The sequence below is a fragment of the Etheostoma cragini genome, chromosome 19 (assembly GCF_013103735.1).
Source record: "Etheostoma cragini isolate CJK2018 chromosome 19, CSU_Ecrag_1.0, whole genome shotgun sequence".
In the NCBI taxonomy this organism is placed as follows: domain Eukaryota; kingdom Metazoa; phylum Chordata; class Actinopteri; order Perciformes; family Percidae; genus Etheostoma; species Etheostoma cragini.
In genome coordinates, this window is record NC_048425.1 from 5,184,167 (window position 1) to 5,202,430 (window position 18,264).

At 40.3% G+C, this 18,264-nt stretch overlaps 2 protein-coding genes across 4 annotated transcripts in view; one reads left to right on the forward strand and one right to left on the reverse strand.

The window, feature by feature from the left end:
* capn1 (calpain 1) overlaps window positions 1-2,088 on the reverse strand; it is a 30,534-nt gene extending 28,446 nt beyond the window's left edge. Inside the window, exon 1 of the mRNA XM_034856452.1 lies at window positions 1,909-2,088. The gene's annotated coding sequence lies outside the window, so the exon portion shown is untranslated. The remainder of the gene's footprint in view (window positions 1-1,908) is intronic.
* Window positions 2,089-2,952: 864 nt separating this feature from the next.
* Window positions 2,953-14,209, forward strand: sf3b2 (splicing factor 3b, subunit 2). Of its 3 annotated transcripts, none has more exons than XM_034856550.1 (21): window positions 2,953-3,189; window positions 3,675-3,721; window positions 4,131-4,181; window positions 4,532-4,762; window positions 5,331-5,427; window positions 6,079-6,173; window positions 6,831-6,939; window positions 7,025-7,125; window positions 7,516-7,767; window positions 7,883-8,005; window positions 8,391-8,471; window positions 8,910-9,137; window positions 9,484-9,633; window positions 9,840-9,929; window positions 10,692-10,799; window positions 11,029-11,136; window positions 11,525-11,667; window positions 12,068-12,169; window positions 12,736-12,835; window positions 12,956-13,147; window positions 13,819-14,209. In XM_034856550.1, exons 1-21 carry the CDS (start codon window positions 3,060-3,062, stop codon window positions 13,888-13,890), a joined length of 2,610 nt encoding a protein of 869 aa, XP_034712441.1. In that variant the 5' UTR covers window positions 2,953-3,059; the 3' UTR covers window positions 13,891-14,209. The 3 variants fall into 3 exon arrangements, with proteins under 3 accessions (XP_034712441.1, XP_034712442.1, XP_034712443.1); XM_034856551.1 differs by having other exon boundaries at window positions 7,028-7,125; window positions 13,819-13,890; XM_034856552.1 differs by lacking the exons at window positions 2,953-3,189; window positions 3,675-3,721; window positions 4,131-4,181; window positions 4,532-4,762 and adding an exon at window positions 5,051-5,078 and having other exon boundaries at window positions 5,332-5,427; window positions 13,819-13,890.
* Window positions 14,210-18,264: the final 4,055 nt, after the last annotated feature.

The window sequence follows — 18,264 nt, forward strand, 5'->3', positions numbered from 1 at the left end:
CCCAATAATCAAAACAGGCCAGTAAAACCTTCACCCCAATTATCTAATAAGAATTTCCTTTACATAATTAAATGCATTTGCACCATAAATTCAAGAAGAAAGGGCACAAATTGTTGCAGAATAAGTCAACAGAATGAAGGAAATAAAGTGTTTCATGCTCAAAATTTTAATTTTGCTCAAAAATATTACTTTGTCCCCCCCTGATGTTTCACCCAAAGTTACGCCCTCGACACACACACAAGCCAAAATTGCAATAACGTCAACATTGAAAAGTGGCTGATGTTATGCCAGTTTACTTCTGGTTTTTATCTCTACTGCATGTTATCGGGGCACGCTCTGCCCAATCTTGCTGTAATGAATATTTCATTCCCCTCCCATGTGAAATACACTTACCCCCTTACACAAATATATTCACACACATACAGATATCCTCCACCTCAGGAAGTGACATATATGAGAAATGACAAGCAGTAGACTGCATGTCCAGACAAAGAAAGAAAAGCCACCACTATGTGTAATAACATGGAGCTGGATAAAAACACAAAAAAACATATTCTCTGCCACGGCTTTTTGAAATAGATATATAGGATATATAGGATATATGTTCAAACAAAAAGCTATAACAAAGTGTGTTATGTCATAGGAGTGTACTGAAATAACACTAAGGCATCATCATGAGATTAGCTCCATAACACACCATGTAATGAATTGCATTAGATTTCATATATATATTGTGTTATTATTTGCTGTTATTGTACAATTTTAGAAAGGGTATGGCATATGGGTCTTGCAGCTAACCAAATTAAAAATATGGGACACTCAGGGGTCACATGAGAAGTGCTGGACTTGGGGCAAAAGGGGGACTAAGTATACAAGGCCCTAACATGAGAAGGAGGTCTAGATGCTAGAATAAATAGAGGATGCTGGGAAGGGCCCATCCAGGGTGCCTGTGTGCAGGGTCCAGAATTTTGTGCTACATCACCTGACACTCGCACAAGGATTTTGAAACCAGACGTCAGTGGTGGCTATGTGTCACTACTGCTTTTCTGCTGATGTGTGTCTGGGTCTAATGTGCCAGTGGTTTTCTCCTCACCACACAGTAAGGAAAACACACTGCTTAAATACATGCTACTTGTAACTATGCCTGTGCCCTGTGGGTGTGTGAGGTCCAGTGTTTGTGGTGTGAGTAAGCATTCTGACCTCTGGTGTATTTCTGCACGCAGGGCTCATGTTCCAAACAATGTGAAATAAAATATCCAAAGTATTTATTTAAAAGCCACAGATGAAATAAAACCTGAGAAACTACTGTGTCCAATCGGAAGAATAAATGCTGACTCTTCAAGTGATCGTTATTAAAGCAAGATGTAAAGAATTGGCCTCACACACGTAAAAACAAGCAGTGTATGTAGGCTTCTTCTTCGAGTGGTTTAATTATAGTAAACAGCAGGCGTTTTAAGGATATATATATAGAGCATATCATCGCGCATGGCTCACACAGATAATATATGCTAGTCCTGGTAGGTGTGGTCCCTGAGAGTAGATACAGTGTTCCGCTGCCATACTGCAACTTTTTTCAAGTTGATCAACATAAACAGATGGCCGACACTTTTCGTTTCACTTCACCATCATCAAAACTGGGATCCGTAAAATCAGCAGACACGGCGAATGATAACAAGAGATTTGGGGTAACTAATCCTGCAGCATTGGCAGATTGAGTGCGAAAGTTGTAAGCGACCGAGATCGGAGTTTGCTTTACACGATTTTGGTTACAGTTTTCACAACACGACCCGTATACTTGAAACTCCGAAAAACAAAAGTCCAGACTAGGATTTCCAAAGAATTTCTCATTCCTGCAAAGTGATGCAAATATACAGTGAAATCAGTGTTGATAACGATTGTAGTATTTACCTTGCCGCCGGATGTGTCCGTTAAAATGCAGTTATTTAGACACTCAATATGCAGCTTGGCTTCCCTTCCATGTTCGGTGTAGGTTCAACCCCTTACAGCGCGTATTATTTAGGAACGCCCCGCTGCCTCTGCTCTGATCTATGGGATCCGATCTGATGTGTACCCTTCACACTGCGCCTGCGCAATGCCCACTAGTCATAAACCACTGCACACAATTGAAAGGGAGGGTTTTATACACTCTCAGCTTTTATGTAGTCCCACCATGTTTTGATCAGAACATGTAGGGCCTCAAAAAAACATGGGTCTCATTATGACATTAGATAGAGTTTTAACAATAAAACAACACGTGGCCTATAACGTTGTGCATTATGGAAGTTCATGTGTTCGTACGAAAGCTTTTTTCAGAATGTAATAGGCCTACGAAAGTACTGCATATTACAACCTTTCTTACATAGGCTACTTTTGATTTAGGCTCCTAATTTCAGTGGAGAATATTGTCCTTTTTTTTCCACAACTGCTACAAATTAATATTGCAGACAGCAGCATCTCATCACATAAGGAAACACGATGCATCCTTCAACTGACCGAATTAGTTGAAGCTCTATCTCGACCTTTTGCGATATCAAAAAGCTGTACATTGCTGCACATTAATGTACCAGTATGAATACTGCAATAACATAGGACAAGTGCTATTCTGTTCCAAACTTGGTAGGCCTATAGGCTATAGGCCTACCTTTAAAACTTTTATTTTATGTTTAAGATGAAATACAGGTCTCTTTTTAAATGCATAGGACTTACTCAGATTGGTTTTTTTTTATCGAATGTTTTTGTTAAAAGGATCCATATTGTAAAAATAGTCTATTATTTTTGATAGGGGTGAAATATCAATGTAGAAGCTTACTGAGCTGCAATGCTGTGTTTAAAAAAATGTTTAATGTCATGCTAAGGTCAAGAAAGATTAAAGTTGTCAACACTGACATCTAGAGGTGATAATTGGCAAACGCGAGGTTCCTCCTTTCGGACTTCATGTCCCAGCAGAGAGTGCGACAGAGGGCTTCCCGTGTTGCTTTGCAGTAGTCTCGTTCTGGTTCTGCGCCGCTCGCGTGTTCTCTGCGCAACAGCCGCCGTTGTTTCATTGAGATAATCTGAACATGGCGTCCGACGGACCACCGGGAACCGATTCCCTCCCGTCCGATTTAGGCAGTGCGATTGCGGCATTGAACACATGGAGCCATCCGGAGCTTCAGTCCAAGCTGGCGGAGCTGGGAGCGCCCACAATGGGTAAGGAAAGAGGAAGACCGTACTGGAAGAAGGACTGTGTTTAGCTAGTCAGTTGCTAACGTTAGCCACACTACAGACGCAACACTTCCGTTACAATGTGCTAAAGCTAGGCCTGTCCGGTGTTTACATTATTTGAAATGTACATCCAGTATCTAATTATGCAAGAAATCTACCCATATAATGTGTTGAAAGCAACACTAGCAACATTTATCTGGTCACGTGGATAAGTTGCCGATTTATCTAGCTAACTGTTAGCTTATAGGCTAATTTGAATGAAGATGAAGGGTTTTGTAACGTTAAGCGCTTGTCAGAGTTTACGTTAGCTCACTTCTGTTCGTCAGTTTAGTGTTGTAAATTGCTTTACTAGTGTGGAAAGCAGCTTACATTAAAAGAACAGTCCGTGCAATGTTATATCATGGTTATTGTTAACAGTAAAAACTACATTAACGTTACTTCCTTGAATAATATTTGTCGTCATTCTTCAGGTCCCAGAGAGGAGCTGATGGACAGACTGAAGGGCTACATGATTCAGGTAAATGTAACTAAAACGTCTGTGCCTTTAGTTAAACTCATGTAGCAGAACTTCTGAAGCATTGATGCTGAGTTGCTTGAGTGTTTGTATTTGAAATGTTGACAAGGCAAAGCTGCTCATTCCATTCCTGCACTTTTTCAGCAGCTCTCCTACTTAACTATCACAGAGCTATATGTAGGACGGGTCTGCTTCATGTATAGCATCGTTGACCACCTTGCAGCTACACATGACTAGACAGGGATAAAGTAGTGCCTCGCTCGTCCTTCAAACATAAATGTGAAGAGAGGCTAGTGCCAGCTCTTTTGACCATTACCATTTATTGTGATGAACAAAATACGGCACAGTCACTATCCCTGATACTGCTGCTCAAAGCGTCCCGTAACTCTTCTGTTTGTGTTTCCCTCTGCAGACTGGCATACTCCTCAGCAAATCTAATGGTGACAAACCTATGGGCTCCCAGGTAAAAGGCACATATCAAATTGACAACATAGCTGAAAGTGTATGAAGCATTTTACATGTATCTATTATTATGCACCATTTTCTGGTACTTGACAAAATAGTAATTAAAGATGTAGAATAGTCATATCTGTTACATAACCATGTATTTGCTGTCAAACAAGATATAAAGGAGCAGCAAAATTTGTCTCTCACAACATGATGAAACTGTAATTACACAGCTGTACAGCAAATGTTAACGTCATGTGAAAGGTACATTTAAATTCATGTTTTATAAATGGAAAAGGAATAACAAGATTGAAGCTTCAATCACAGCCTCACCTTATCCTCAGTCGCCTGTTTCCTCCTCTCCAGATGTCAGGCATCCCCCCCATGCCCCCGATGCCCATGCCACCCATGCCTCCTGGTATGGGCATGCTCCAGGCTATGAGCATGATGCCCGGAGGGCCCCCTCCCCCTGGCATCCACATGGGCATGGAGCCCCCAGGTTTGGCCCCTTCCGGCCTTTCGCAGGAGGACCAGCTGAAGATGGCCCAGCACAGAGCAGCCATAGTGTTACAGCAGGAGGAGAGAGCCAAGCAGCAGGTGAAGTTTACTGACTATGTAATCCACTTGTTGCTTTCACCATTCCCTGTCAAACACACACAACACTGAGATCCAATCAGTCGGTGAGCTGGTAACAATCCTCAAAGCAAGGAACACAAATGGTAGGTAGAAAATTGGATGGTAGAATCTGACAAAAAACACAGAAAAAGCTGCCACACAAAGTTTCAGTCACTATTAACCAGGCAGAAATACTGTAAAGTGACTTTTTGTTTGACTGTTGCTCAGGGATTCTGTGTATCACAGACTGATTCCCAAGTCATGGATCAACAGGATACCCTGGAGTAGCAGAAAAGGGGTGAGGCGGTGAAGATAGTCCACCTCGTCAAATCGCGCTTGACTTCAGATTTAGAGATTTGAGAAATGAAACACTCTTTGGAAAGAGTTTTTCTACATTTCCAAATTCATAACAATACAAATAAAAATCCCCTCACAACAGTTAGGCCACATCCTTTTCTCTTTCCTCTTTTTTGTTTGCACACCCTTGATTCAACTCCTTTTTGGATAACCATGTGTTTTAAGTCCCATCTCTTTTCCTCCTGTATAGCAGGCTGCAGTGCTGCTGGAACAGGAGCGTCATCAGGAGATGGTTAAGATGCAGCAGGGTTCAGGGCCCAGAGGCATGCCTGCAGTCAACGCAGTGAGAGGTATGTCATTGTGTTTATCCACTACGTGGTACCACCTCACCTCGCCTCCACTCCAAAGAAGTCCCTGGTCCCTGCTAACAGATACTTTTATTTTAGTACCACCTCAGTTGAGAGTCAAGTCGAGCGAGGTGAGGCGATAAACGGTGATGTGAAAACTTCCAGACTACTGATTGGTCGGAGAGAATTGTCACTATTCACTGCGTCATCATAGCGACAGTAGTTTAGCCAGCGGTCTTTATTTGCTTCTTTTGAAACAAAATTTGTCTTCTGACTGTGGCAACAGCAACATGCCGAGAATCAAAAGCAACACACCTTTGAAGTTCTGTGTGTGTGTGTGTTGCGTTAGGTCATGGCAGTTTCCTGCTATGACGACCAGCCACGCTCTCCTCACGCATGGGGCGGTAATAATCTGTAATGGGAAAAAGGAGGACAGGGCACCGCGGTTGAACCAAATCGAGCTGATACCGTCTAATGGAAAAATGCCATTAGTGATGTGGTGATTGAAGTAAAAAAGAGCATTAAATACGCAGAAAAAGATTTGTGTGCATGACCGTAGTTTCATCTGTACTCTGAGGCGGGACTTGAGGGCTAACCTAATTTTTTATGCCACGTTTGTTGTAAATTATCACATTGTAAGTATTTTGTATGCAGGTATGGATCCCCGCGGTCCACTGCCTCCTGGTGTCAGTATGATGCCCACTCAGAAACAGAGAGTGCCACCTCCACCAGGAGAAGATAACAGAGAGGTAAACAGATTTCCTCCCCACCTCATATGTTTTGGTGTTGTAATTTCGTAGGCAAATGCAGCGTGTCTGTCTTACTTCCGTTCAGTTGTGATTTCCATTAGACTATTTTCTTTTTTTCTGTTGCCCAATCACACAGACTCCATATTTAAAACTTGCTTTTTAACACTTTTTGCTCTTGATCACTGGTCTTGTATGTCTGCACATGTATACATATATTATGCTAAAAGATGGACTGTGCAGTAGCTGTAAAATCAATACACATTTCTAGTTCTCTTATTGATTTTAAGCAAGATTTATGGATGTGCGGAGGCTTCAAGCAGAGCTTTTGCCATAACCTTTGGTGTGTGCATCAATCTCTTCAAGAGAATAGATTGAGCCACGTGTGAGCGTGGGTAGCAAGTGAGAGTGTGACTGGGATTGTTTTCAGAGTGACTGCCGAGTCATAGTGAGAGAAAGTGTCTCCCTTGTGCTTTCTTACCACGGTGGGAAAGCAGGAAAAGTTAACCCTCTCCTTGATTTTGTGTTGTTTATGGAGAAGAAGAACCAGGAAATGAGTCAGTGGGGCGATGCAACGCTAACAAGCCACCCATGGTGTAGATTTAACGTAGAAGCACAAATCGCGTTTTAGTTGCAAGTGTTTGTCTGCTTCCATTCCAGATGTGGCAGAGCGAGGAGGTAAGCGTCAGTGGGCCCAAGATCCCTCAAGCTCTGGAGAAGATCCTCCAGCTGAAGGAGATCAGACAGGAGCAGCTCACCGACCCCGCGGGTCAGTACAGCTGCTACTTATAATATTTTATTTGGGATACAATAGCATTCAGGATCATAATCTGATATGTCCGTTTCCGTTTAAGAAGAGGAAGATGACGAGGGAGCAGAGATGGACATGAACAACTCCTCTGCACCAGTCATGTCTGAGACGGAAGATGATGACAGTCAGATATCTAAAAAAGATGTAAGTCTTTTCTTACACCACCTTACTAGGCCGCTGTGCTTGTGATATATCAGTTGTTTGGTGTTGTTACTGTACCACACTACTAATTGTATCATGGTAATTATGTGGCAAATTCACTGATTCAGCACCTGAGAAATTCAGCATTAATCATCTTGGAAATTTAAATCCTATCACATACATAAATGAATGAGGGCAAATGTGTTGTTTTTGTGAAAACTGAACTGATGTTTTTTCATATTTGCCAGTCATGACAATAAAACAGGCCCTCTGTTTTATTGTGATGACTGGCACATATGAAATGTACCCACTTTTTTCTCACATTTTAATAAATATCCTAAAAGTTTGTTGAACACTAATTAGTTAGAATTTACAAACCAACCTTTCCTTTAGAAAAACCGCAGACGCAGAAACCGCAAGAAGAAGAGCAAGAAGAAGCGCGCACTGGAGAAGAAGGAGCAGGCGGAGGAGCAGAAGAAGGAGAGTAGCGAGAAAGACGACAAAGAGAAAGACAAGGAAAAAGAGAAGGACAAAGAAAAAGAGAAAGACAAGGAGCCTGAGGTGGAGATTGAGTATGTCACAGAGGAGCCCGAGATCTACGACCCCAACTACATCTTCTTCAAGAGGATCTTTGAGGCGTTCAAGGTAGCTACAGAGCACTGTTGACTATTAAAAGGCTGTGGTTTTTGATGCGTTCGTGTGTATTAGGGCATTTGCTTCTGTTTGGCTGTAATGCAACCATTTCTCTGATTACTCCTAGCTGACTGATGATGTGAAGAAAGAGAAGGAGAAGGAGCCCGAGAAGGCAGAGAAGCAGGAGGCAACCGTGCTGCGGAAAAAGGGCTTTGAGGATGAGAAGAAAGACAGCGATGACAGCGATGAGGTTTGGATTCCTACTTCTGTTAGGCAGGGTTTCCACGGGGTCTTAAAAAGTCTTAAATTCACTGAAGTCTCAGTAATTCGTATGTTCCGGGTCTTAAATAATTTTAAAAAGGTTTTAATTTTCCTTTTCTTTTTTGCATTCTTTTTTTTTATTTTATACCGCAATTTTGTAGTTCTTTTGTTAGTCCAAAGTTAAACAAGACTAAACAAACTGAATTCAGGGCTAAATGTGTGTTGTGATGAAGGTCTTAAATTTCATTCATAATGGTCTTTAAAGTCTTAAGCCCGAGTCGGTGAAACCTGCAGAAACCCTGGTTAGAAAAATGGAACAGAACAAAATCCTGTTGGTTTACATGCAAAACATTTCTAATATTTTCCACATACAGGACATGAGACCAGATGTTCCTAAACTCTCAAAGAAGAAGCTGAGGAGGATGAACAGGCTTACTGTAGCCGAACTTAAACAGGTAAATTAAGGCTAACCGTCATAATGTGTGTAGTGTAATAATAATGTATACTTTATTAATCCCGCAACGGGATAATACAATGTACACTCTGTTGTTATTACACACTATACACACAGGCCTGAATTACACACACATGCTCAGTACCTATACATGCACTAATGGAGGGATGTCAGAGTGGGGGGGCGGCCCATGGAAAGGCGCCCCGAGCAGTTGGGTGTTCGGTGCCTTGCTCAAGAGCACCATGGCAGTGCCCAGGAGGTGAACTGGCACCTCCAGCTACCAGTCCACCATAAGTACTAATCAGGATTACACCTGGTTTCTAGGATAATTGGGATTGTTAAATTATTTTTTCCCAGCCTGCTCTTGCGGTCCAAAAAGAGTTTCAGGACTATCAATAACCTTTTATCTCATTTTTGCTTCCTGTTTTCTTTGTACCAGCTGGTTGCTCGTCCAGATGTAGTGGAGATGCATGACGTGACGGCCCAGGAGCCCAAGCTGCTGGTCCACCTAAAGGCCACCAGGAACACGGTGCCGGTGCCCCGCCACTGGTGCTTCAAACGAAAGTATCTGCAGGGCAAGAGAGGCATAGAAAAGCCTCCGTTTGAGCTGCCTGAGTTCATCAAAAAGACGGGAATCCAGGAGATGAGGGAGGCCCTGCAGGAGAAGGTGCGATACCTGAGTGAAAGTTTTTCATTTTCCAGCCGCTCCTTTCAACTTTTCTGTTTTTAAGGAGGACATCCTGTGAAATTCAGATGCAATTTCTTCATTTCTGTAACTTTGAAATTGAAAAAATGTAAATTAAGCAAAAAAGTCTAATAAACATTCCAATGACTCCGAAGCTGTTCATTTAAGGTAAATTAAGCTAAAAAAAACTGCATAGGTCCCCTTTTAATTGATGTTGCTATTTTGATATCTGGTCTCTTACTATAATGTAAAAGTAATGATGTCTTACTTGATGGCATACGTTTTGTGTGCATGACACAATCATTTATTCATAATCTTCTTTTCTCAGGAGGATGCCAAAACCATGAAAACCAAAATGAGGGAGAAGGTTCGTCCCAAGATGGGAAAGATAGACATTGACTACCAGAAGCTCCACGACGCCTTCTTCAAATGGCAGATCAAACCCAAACTCACCATCCACGGAGACCTTTACTACGAGGTACTAGTCCATGTATGATCAGACAATATGACAATTTGATCTGATTTCTCTTACCTTTTGAGCAAAATCTTCCTATCCTGTGGGGATAAACTATTAAAAAATAAAATAAAATGTATTGTTCCATGGCACCCGACCTTCCTGGAAGTAAGTGGTCAGTGCTGCGAGCTCCCACCGAGTGACCCGTGTGTGTTTTTGTGTCTCTGCAGGGAAAAGAGTTTGAAACTCGTCTGAAAGAGAAGAAGCCGGGGGATCTGTCTGACGAGCTGCGTATCGCTCTGGGCATGCCTGTCGGACCCGTAAGATCCACAAACATCCGAATTCCTTGTCAATTATTATATATTATTATTAAAAGCGTAACTGCCATAGAAAAATGTTAAGTTGGCAAGACCCTGAAATGAAGTGCAATCTCAAATAATACACAAATATGACCATATTCTGTAAATGCTGAGTAGGTTCCAGTTGTGCCAAAAAATGCGCGGGGCAATATACATGTCCGCTGCTGTTGCAGTCTTACTGTGGTGTTGTCCAGATGTTCTGGCACTTAACCAATCATTGCTCTTCTTGTTACTGCTTTTGGATGTGGGAATGTAATCTCCTTCTGTAAAATGAGTTGTGACCAAACTTGTTGATTCCGAGACATCGTAACGAGGAGAGGAGCACAACGGACCAGATAACGACAGTTAGAAAAAACATACCCGGGAAGCCTTTCTCTTTATATTAGAACTTGATAAACGAATGTTGGAACTGGGCAATATATCAATATTTTATAGTAATATGAAGCTAGATATTGTCTTAGATTTTCAATATGGTAATATATCATGAGTGGTGTCTTTTCCTGGTTTGAAAGGCTGCATTACCGTCATTTGGTGAACTTGCCAGACTGTTGTAGCTGTTCTCTTATTTGCCTTTCAAAGTACATGTAATGTGTCTTAATATCCACATTACTGATCATTATTTCAAATCTAAATATTTTTGTGAAAGCCCCAATAGTCAACACTATAACATTGATATTATATCTATATTTTTGGTATAGACATCATGTGTCTCTTCCTCCCCAGAACGCTCACAAGGTGCCCCCTCCCTGGTTGATAGCCATGCAGAGGTACGGCCCCCCTCCCTCTTACCCCAATCTCAAGATCCCCGGACTCAACTCCCCCATCCCAGAGGTAAGACAACTACTCCTGATTTTTTCACAGTTTTTATCATGTCAGGATAATCCCATTTTACGTTATAGTGTGTGTAAAAGTGTTTTCCAGTGTGCAAACTTAATTGGATTTTTACACAAGAGTAGACTATTTTACAACAACAAAGATGGTGATATAATATTAATGTGTCAGTTGATCATATTGGCTTGTTCTTGTCATCTCCTTCATCCTCATGCTCTCTGCCTGTTAGAACTGTACGTTTGGTTATCACGCCGGCGGCTGGGGGAAGCCGCCAGTAGACGAAATGGGCAAACCTCTTTACGGTGATGTGTTTGGAACAAATGCTGCGGACTTCCAGGTCAGGAACACACACACACACACACACACACACACACACACACACACTAACCTTCTAGTAGGTTCTTTGCAGAAGCTGTTAATCTAATGTAATATGAAAGATGTGCTTCCTTTTCCTCGAACAGTTTAGAAAATGTACACTGTAAACCATTTGTTGGTTGTTGATCGTCTTTTAAGGTAAAATAAATGAACAAATAGATATAATATCTCAGGAAAAAATATTCAACAAGATCCAAATATTTGACAGAAAAAATTGTAAGGTTTAAATTTGTCTGAATTTTCATGTTTTCGAAGATCTGCATTTTGAACTTAATGAGGTTTGTACACAAAGAAAGATTGTTAATTGCCAGACCTATGGGCGAGTGTGTCTAATTTGAATATGTGATCAGGCCAAAGCGGAGGAGGAAGAGGTGGATCACGCTCCGTGGGGAGAACTAGAGCCTTCGGATGAGGAGTCGTCAGAGGAAGAGGAGGAGGAGGAGAGTGACGAGGAGAAAACAGACGAAACCGGATTCTTCACACCAGCAGACAGGTACTGTCAACACTTACATCCAGGAATCCCCAAAATACAACTCTGGAAGAGTCTCATTCCAAGAGCAACCAGCTGCAAGGTTAAATGCTTTTTATAAGTTTTTCTTATTACACTATTATCAATGCACACACAGACTAATGACATTACCATAATTGAGATAAATGAGTATTAGACCAACGGACCAGGTCTGATCTTTTGAAGACTGCTGTGTGCGTATCCTTGTCCATCTGTCATCTGCTTGCTTGCTTTTCCTTTATTTTGTGTATGCCTAGATGTTTCAGATTGCTCCTCCTAAATCACAAGTCCTAAATCTTAGTACACGCACACGAAGATGCAGTCTTGGAGAGGGACACGCATGGATAAACTCATCATATACTGTATCTCATTTTGTTTGAATCAGTGGGCTGATCACCCCTGGAGGCTTCTCATCAGTACCCGCCGGCATGGAGACCCCCGAGCTGATTGAGCTGAGGAAGAAGAAAATCGAGGAGGCCATGGATGGGTGAGTGTCTCTCTGTATTGTCACGGCAACACTGCTGTTTTCATTTCCCATTTAATCCCAACAGTAGACCTCTTTCTGTTTTGATGGAGCACAAGCGACAAACAGATGGAGCATTTGACTTTTCATTTCCAGTGAATGGGTTTTATTCAAAGAGCTTAGAATAAGAAAAATAAAAAAACATTTATTCAACAATTATATAAACATCTTTATATAAATGTTGCTCATCTAAAATAAACTTTAACTACAACTTCTTTTTACTGCCCAAAATGGTCTTTTCTCTCTACTGTAAATCTCCATAAAGTCTTAATGGCTCAAATGTTATTTATTGTTTGCTCATCTAATGGGAAATATTGTGTTTCATGAAATAGTATTATTCTGTGGTATTTTGTATGGTATGAATCATTGTCCTCTAAAGGTCTGTATAAGCTAACGGCTAATCAACTACAAGTACCACCAGCCACATTAGTCTGTAAACATTTAGAGATATTGTCCAGTTCTTCCTTGTTGTTTCAAATAGAAAATACTGAATGACCCATATGAGCTAACACAATCTGTTGTGTCAATAGAAACGAGACACCACAGCTATTCACAGTGCTCCCAGAGAGGCGAACTGGCCCCATAGGAGCAGCCATGATGGCCTCAACGCACATCTACGACGTGACAGGGGTAAGACAAGTCTGTTACGTCCAAATGAAGTCAAATTATGCAATGATCCGTCTGCAGCTATTCCTTAAAACCCTTTCTCTGTCCTTTTCTTCCTCTTGTTTTCCTCTCTGCCGTCTTCAGGCCATGGCAGGCCGTAAGGCAGGCGGAGGGCAGGAGTCCCAGGGCGTAGAGGTGGCCCTGGCTCCAGAGGAGCTGGAGCTGGACCCCATGGCCATGACGCAGAAGTACGAGGAGCACGTCAGAGAACAGCAGGCCCAGGTGGAGAAAGAGGACTTCAGCGACATGGTGGCTGAGCATGCTGCCAAACAGAAGGTACAGAAACAAGTTAAAGTCCTTTTTCATTCAGATTTTTTTTTCCTATTCTTGATTGCTGATGGAAATATCACTCCAGTAATACAATTTATAGTTCTTGAAAGTGTTTACATTTGCTCTTCTGAAGTCTCGTTGGCAAACAGAAAAGGTTATGTTCCTAGGTAGCTGCAGCAGAAGTCTTCATAGCTAGATGTAAAAGAACATCCAGTATATGTAGTTACTGCAGACGTTAGAAGATAGTCAATACAAATCCAATGATGAAGGCCTCTGAAGTCTATACCTATAAGTTGATTCTTAAGTCTCAGCAAGTGTGATTGTTATAGGTAATATTAGTTCAAAGTTAGTTGAGATAAACCGTATGCACTATGCTTATGCCACATTATGCTTCTATTACTTAATGCAGTTTTGCTTAATAACTACACTGTGAGACTTTGGTTAAATAGAACAAATGACCAGTTGCATCATTAGAAAGGGAAGAGTTGGTCATATTTAAACCCCACGGGATGAACTGGTCAGCACTTATGTAGGGAGGAAAAGCAGAACTCAACAAGGAAAGTGGAAGGCTTTTATTGCAGTGCTGAGTTTACAGTCATTTCAGTTTTCCCTTTTGTGGTGACATTTGAATATTAATCAGCTCTGCCCCCCCCCTCTTCCTTCTTGTTAACATACAGCAAAAAAAGAGGAAAGGCCAGCCTCAGGACACTCGAGGAGGTGCCAAGAAATACAAGGAGTTCAAGTTCTAGAGCACAAACACCAAGACGGAGCGCTGCTAGAGAATGAGCCGCCACAGCAGGATGTGGAAGAGGAAGAGCTGTACTCAGATTTGAATTTTTGGAGGATACAGACTGCAACATCAATCATCTGTTAGACCAGTAACCAGAAACAGTTCCGTTCCTTTTTTTTTAAACGATAAATAGATGATGCTTTTGTCATGTAATCCATGTCACATGAAAATGGTGACTTGTTTTCTCCATTTGACCCTACGTTTTACGTCTTGGATTTTTTTGTCATTGTAACCATGTTTTTTTCTGTTTTTTTGTAAATAAATGAATTAAAACAAGAGTTCCCAACTGCACTGCCCCTGTTATTTTCCATTTAAATATAATTGCGTTTTATCACTTAAGGAATTGCTGTAAGTGTTCATTTACATTATTAAGTGTGCTGCAGGTAAAATGCAAGGTAATTGTCTGATCCAGTCACAAGAAAAGAGACTGCTGGTCTAAAAGGAGCTCACACTTTGCATCTTTGTTTACTAGTTCAGTAAGGACATGGCCTAAGCTGCAATTTTGGACACTGAAATATATTTTCTCTGTAAGAAATATGTGGGCTGGGTAAGTTACATGATTTCACATTGTTCAATGACACATGTTGAGATTTTAAGGCTGATCGTGACCAAGGCTGTAGTCAAGATAAGCTCAAGAACCAATAAAAGGAGGCCAACGTAGTAATGTCACACTTTAAGTATTTATTGTACTTTAGAAAATTCATTTACTTAATACTAATAATATAAATAATTATAGAAAGTACAACTCTTGAACTGCTAAATGCGATTTCCTTTTCTTTAGGGTTTCTTTTGTGGCTAGTCCTTAAATTCTTAAAGGAATAGTTAGAATTTTTTTTAAATGCTCTTTATTATTTTTTGTTGCAAACAATTAATAGAATTAAACCACTGATGTATGTACAGTAGCTAAAGCCTGTTTAGCTTAGCATTGCTAACTGCCAAGAGCCAAGAAACCGGTTATTATTGAAATGTGATGTATATTACTGCAATACCAATCGTGACATTGTATTTGTAATAAGGTCAGAAAAAGTCCTTTTAATTTTCATAAAGCGATGCAATGGCTAAGTCATGTAAATCAGCTTGGTGTTTGCTATGGTAACACTGATGTCATTATTACTCAAGCCAAGATGTGGGGGGAGCACGAACACAACATGCATGAGGGACTTTGTCTTTTAGGTAATGACCTATGGTAAGGACTCATTAATTCCCACAAACCTGCAAAATGCAAAAAGCTGCAGTCTATGTTTCTACCACTGGGGGGAAGCAGAGGACCCTGGACGTCTGAGAGCACATCGACCTGAATGGCTACAGTGGACCGGCCAACTTGATGTTATTAGTAGGCCCACACACACACACACACACACACACACACACACACACACACACACACACACACACACACACACACACACACACACACACACACACACACACACACACACACAGGGAGCAACCGCCTGTGCAAAAGGAAAGGCTTTTATTGTCTTAAAGATGCAACAGTGACCAAACTGCCAATACTATGGACCCATATAAAATAGTCAAATAATCTATCACTATACTTTTGCATAAATAGGTTTAGTATTTTGTAAATGTATTGCCATAGTACATGTAGTATAATTGTGTTTCATAAGAAAAAGTACAAACTTTATTGATTTTGAGATTGGCTTTGGAGCGTGCGCATTGTCACTTGCTGACCTGGCAGATTTGGGGCACTGTGTAAAAGGTAACCCAGGATTAACCCGGGACTGCTTTAATCTGATTGATTTTAATCTCTTCATCAATGGCAGAGACTGGTAGTGGCAAAAGCATGTTAAAAAGAGCCGGGGAGGGCGTTTAAGTCATTCAGCTGATTATTCAGAGCGAGGGACACAGATATGCGGACCGGCGGGGAGTCTGCATGGCTGTCATTTCTACTCGTTCCCAGATCATCAGTGGACCTTCAATCCAAGACGAAGAACTAGTTAGTGCCATCAGGCTTTGTTTAGTCAAACTCTCTTCTCCGCACATGGTCGTGCTTAATTAGAATCTAACAGAAGTGAGCAGGAAGAGGTTTAATTGTCATCCTGAAGAGTTTGTAACAACCTTCAATCCACAAGGTATTAAACAGTTTTACACTGGCTGCAAACCATTGAACCATTTCTGGCAAATGCAAATAAGGAGCCATACTGTAATTAAATTGTCCCAACGTCATTCCCCGGCTGCAATAGTAGAAGGCCCAGAAACACTGGCCAATCAAAGCAAACTAGGCTTTTTCAGTCAGGTGGGGGGGGGGTTGCATTTCAGACAGAGGGTGCTCTTAGATGTGGATTCCCTGCTGTCAAACTCCTAAATATTTAGTGTTGTCTCATAGTACTACCAACAATGTACTTGTTAAATGCTTAAAGTTAAACTTGTTATTCAAGTACTTTGAAAACACCAACAGAATGGACCCAAACCATTTTTTTTTGTAGTGGCCTATTTTTGGCACCAAAAATCAAGCAGTGCAGTGTTATGTCATGCAGCAATGTAAGAAGGAAAAATCCATGTAAATTTACGTCTTAATGGATTTGATATAACTAAATATGCATGACAAACATTGAAGAGGGAACATTCTGTTAAAGCACAACAAAATTAGCTGTTGACTTTCTGTTACATCATAAGGTGAAAGTAGTGGCTGACTTTCTCTCCAACCAACAACCATTCATCATCAGTCAGTTTATTATCAGTTATTCAACTAAGATATAAGATAGCGGTACCTTTTTATTTGGTTCCAGTTAAGAGTGTAAAACATCTACAAACATTTCAAGCATGTACTGTTTTGCAAGACTCACAGCTTTGATTATCTGCCAATAGAGAAACAAACGTCAAGCTGATGGCAGCCAGCCACGCAGTGACGTCGGTGGAGTGATTAGGTCACCTTCTGATTCAAATTCAGACTCCGAGATTGTAATCAGAGCCTTGCCTTTGTCACTTGAGGGTGCAAACACTGCACCTGTTTTATGTTGCAGACAAACCGTGGGAGAACTACAACATTTGTACCACATAAACAGCCCTGTAAAAATGTTAGAAAATCTTTCCTGAACACAAAAACATGGGTTTTTCACTCTGCATGTCTGGTTGTCAAATAACACTTAAAGGAAATCGTCAGCAAGCTCATTATATGGTATCATAGCGAGCTGAATTCTCACACTGGAACCGGTTTTGCACCTTTGTCTACTTGCCTGCTCACAATGGCTGAATTGTGTGTGTGTGTGTGTGTGTGTGAATACCTATTGTCTTCACCTATGATCTCTGTCTAATACAAATACAATAATCCCTCATACAAAGTGTATTACTGCAGGTGGTGTGATGGTAAAGCAGAATAATGAGTAAACATTGGAACAGGAGTTTACTCATGGTGTTATATACATTTTCAATGGTAATTTTACATACAAAGATATTTCGACTGCTGCATATACTAGTTGTAGATATGTAAAATGCAGCGTATACATGAACATATCACAATGTCTGAAATATAAATGCAGTAAATCATTCTGAATGCCCAGTTTGGTCAGTTTTTGATTGTTTTAATATATTTCACAATACATTTAGTATGAATTTGAAGGGTTAAGGTCTTTTTTTCTTTTTACAGTGGGGATCAACTGGCTAATTCATGAGGTCAAAGTTCACAAGGCTGGCTTGCTTTTTCTTTGTTCTCTTTTCTCAAATTTAAATTTTATTTATCAACGTTACCATAGTTACATTTTGTACAAAGGATAAACTCTACTTTGCACATACTGCAAACAAGGTTTACACAGTAAGTATAATAAATCAGAGTGTAAGAAAAAGGAATACACCATGTAACAAGACTGCTACTAGTACACATACACTATACTATGATACATTACTGTGCAGCAAAGTGTATTATAAAACTATATTATTGAAACAATACATAAACATAATATACATGTACTCATATAATAACAATATATTAAATGATTAAAACAATAACATATTTTTTTTAACATTAGATTATTTATAATACTTTTATAAGGTGTTTATTTTCGTGAATACTTATAATAATAGTAATAATAAATACAATAAAAACTATTATAAAAATAGTCAAAAACATAAGCAATAGTAAAAACAAGAAATTATAATAAAACATAAGATATGCATTACTTAACATATATTTAAATAAAAAATAACTGATTTAATGAAATAAAAAATTATAATTCAATTCAGTGAACTTCTGTAATATGTGGTAGCTTTTAATGGAATAAGCTAGCTTTCATACAGTATATTAGTGCAACCTCTAAAAAAAGATAGAATCGTATGTAAAAAACAAAGATAGGAAGTACAGTAAACGCAGGAATAG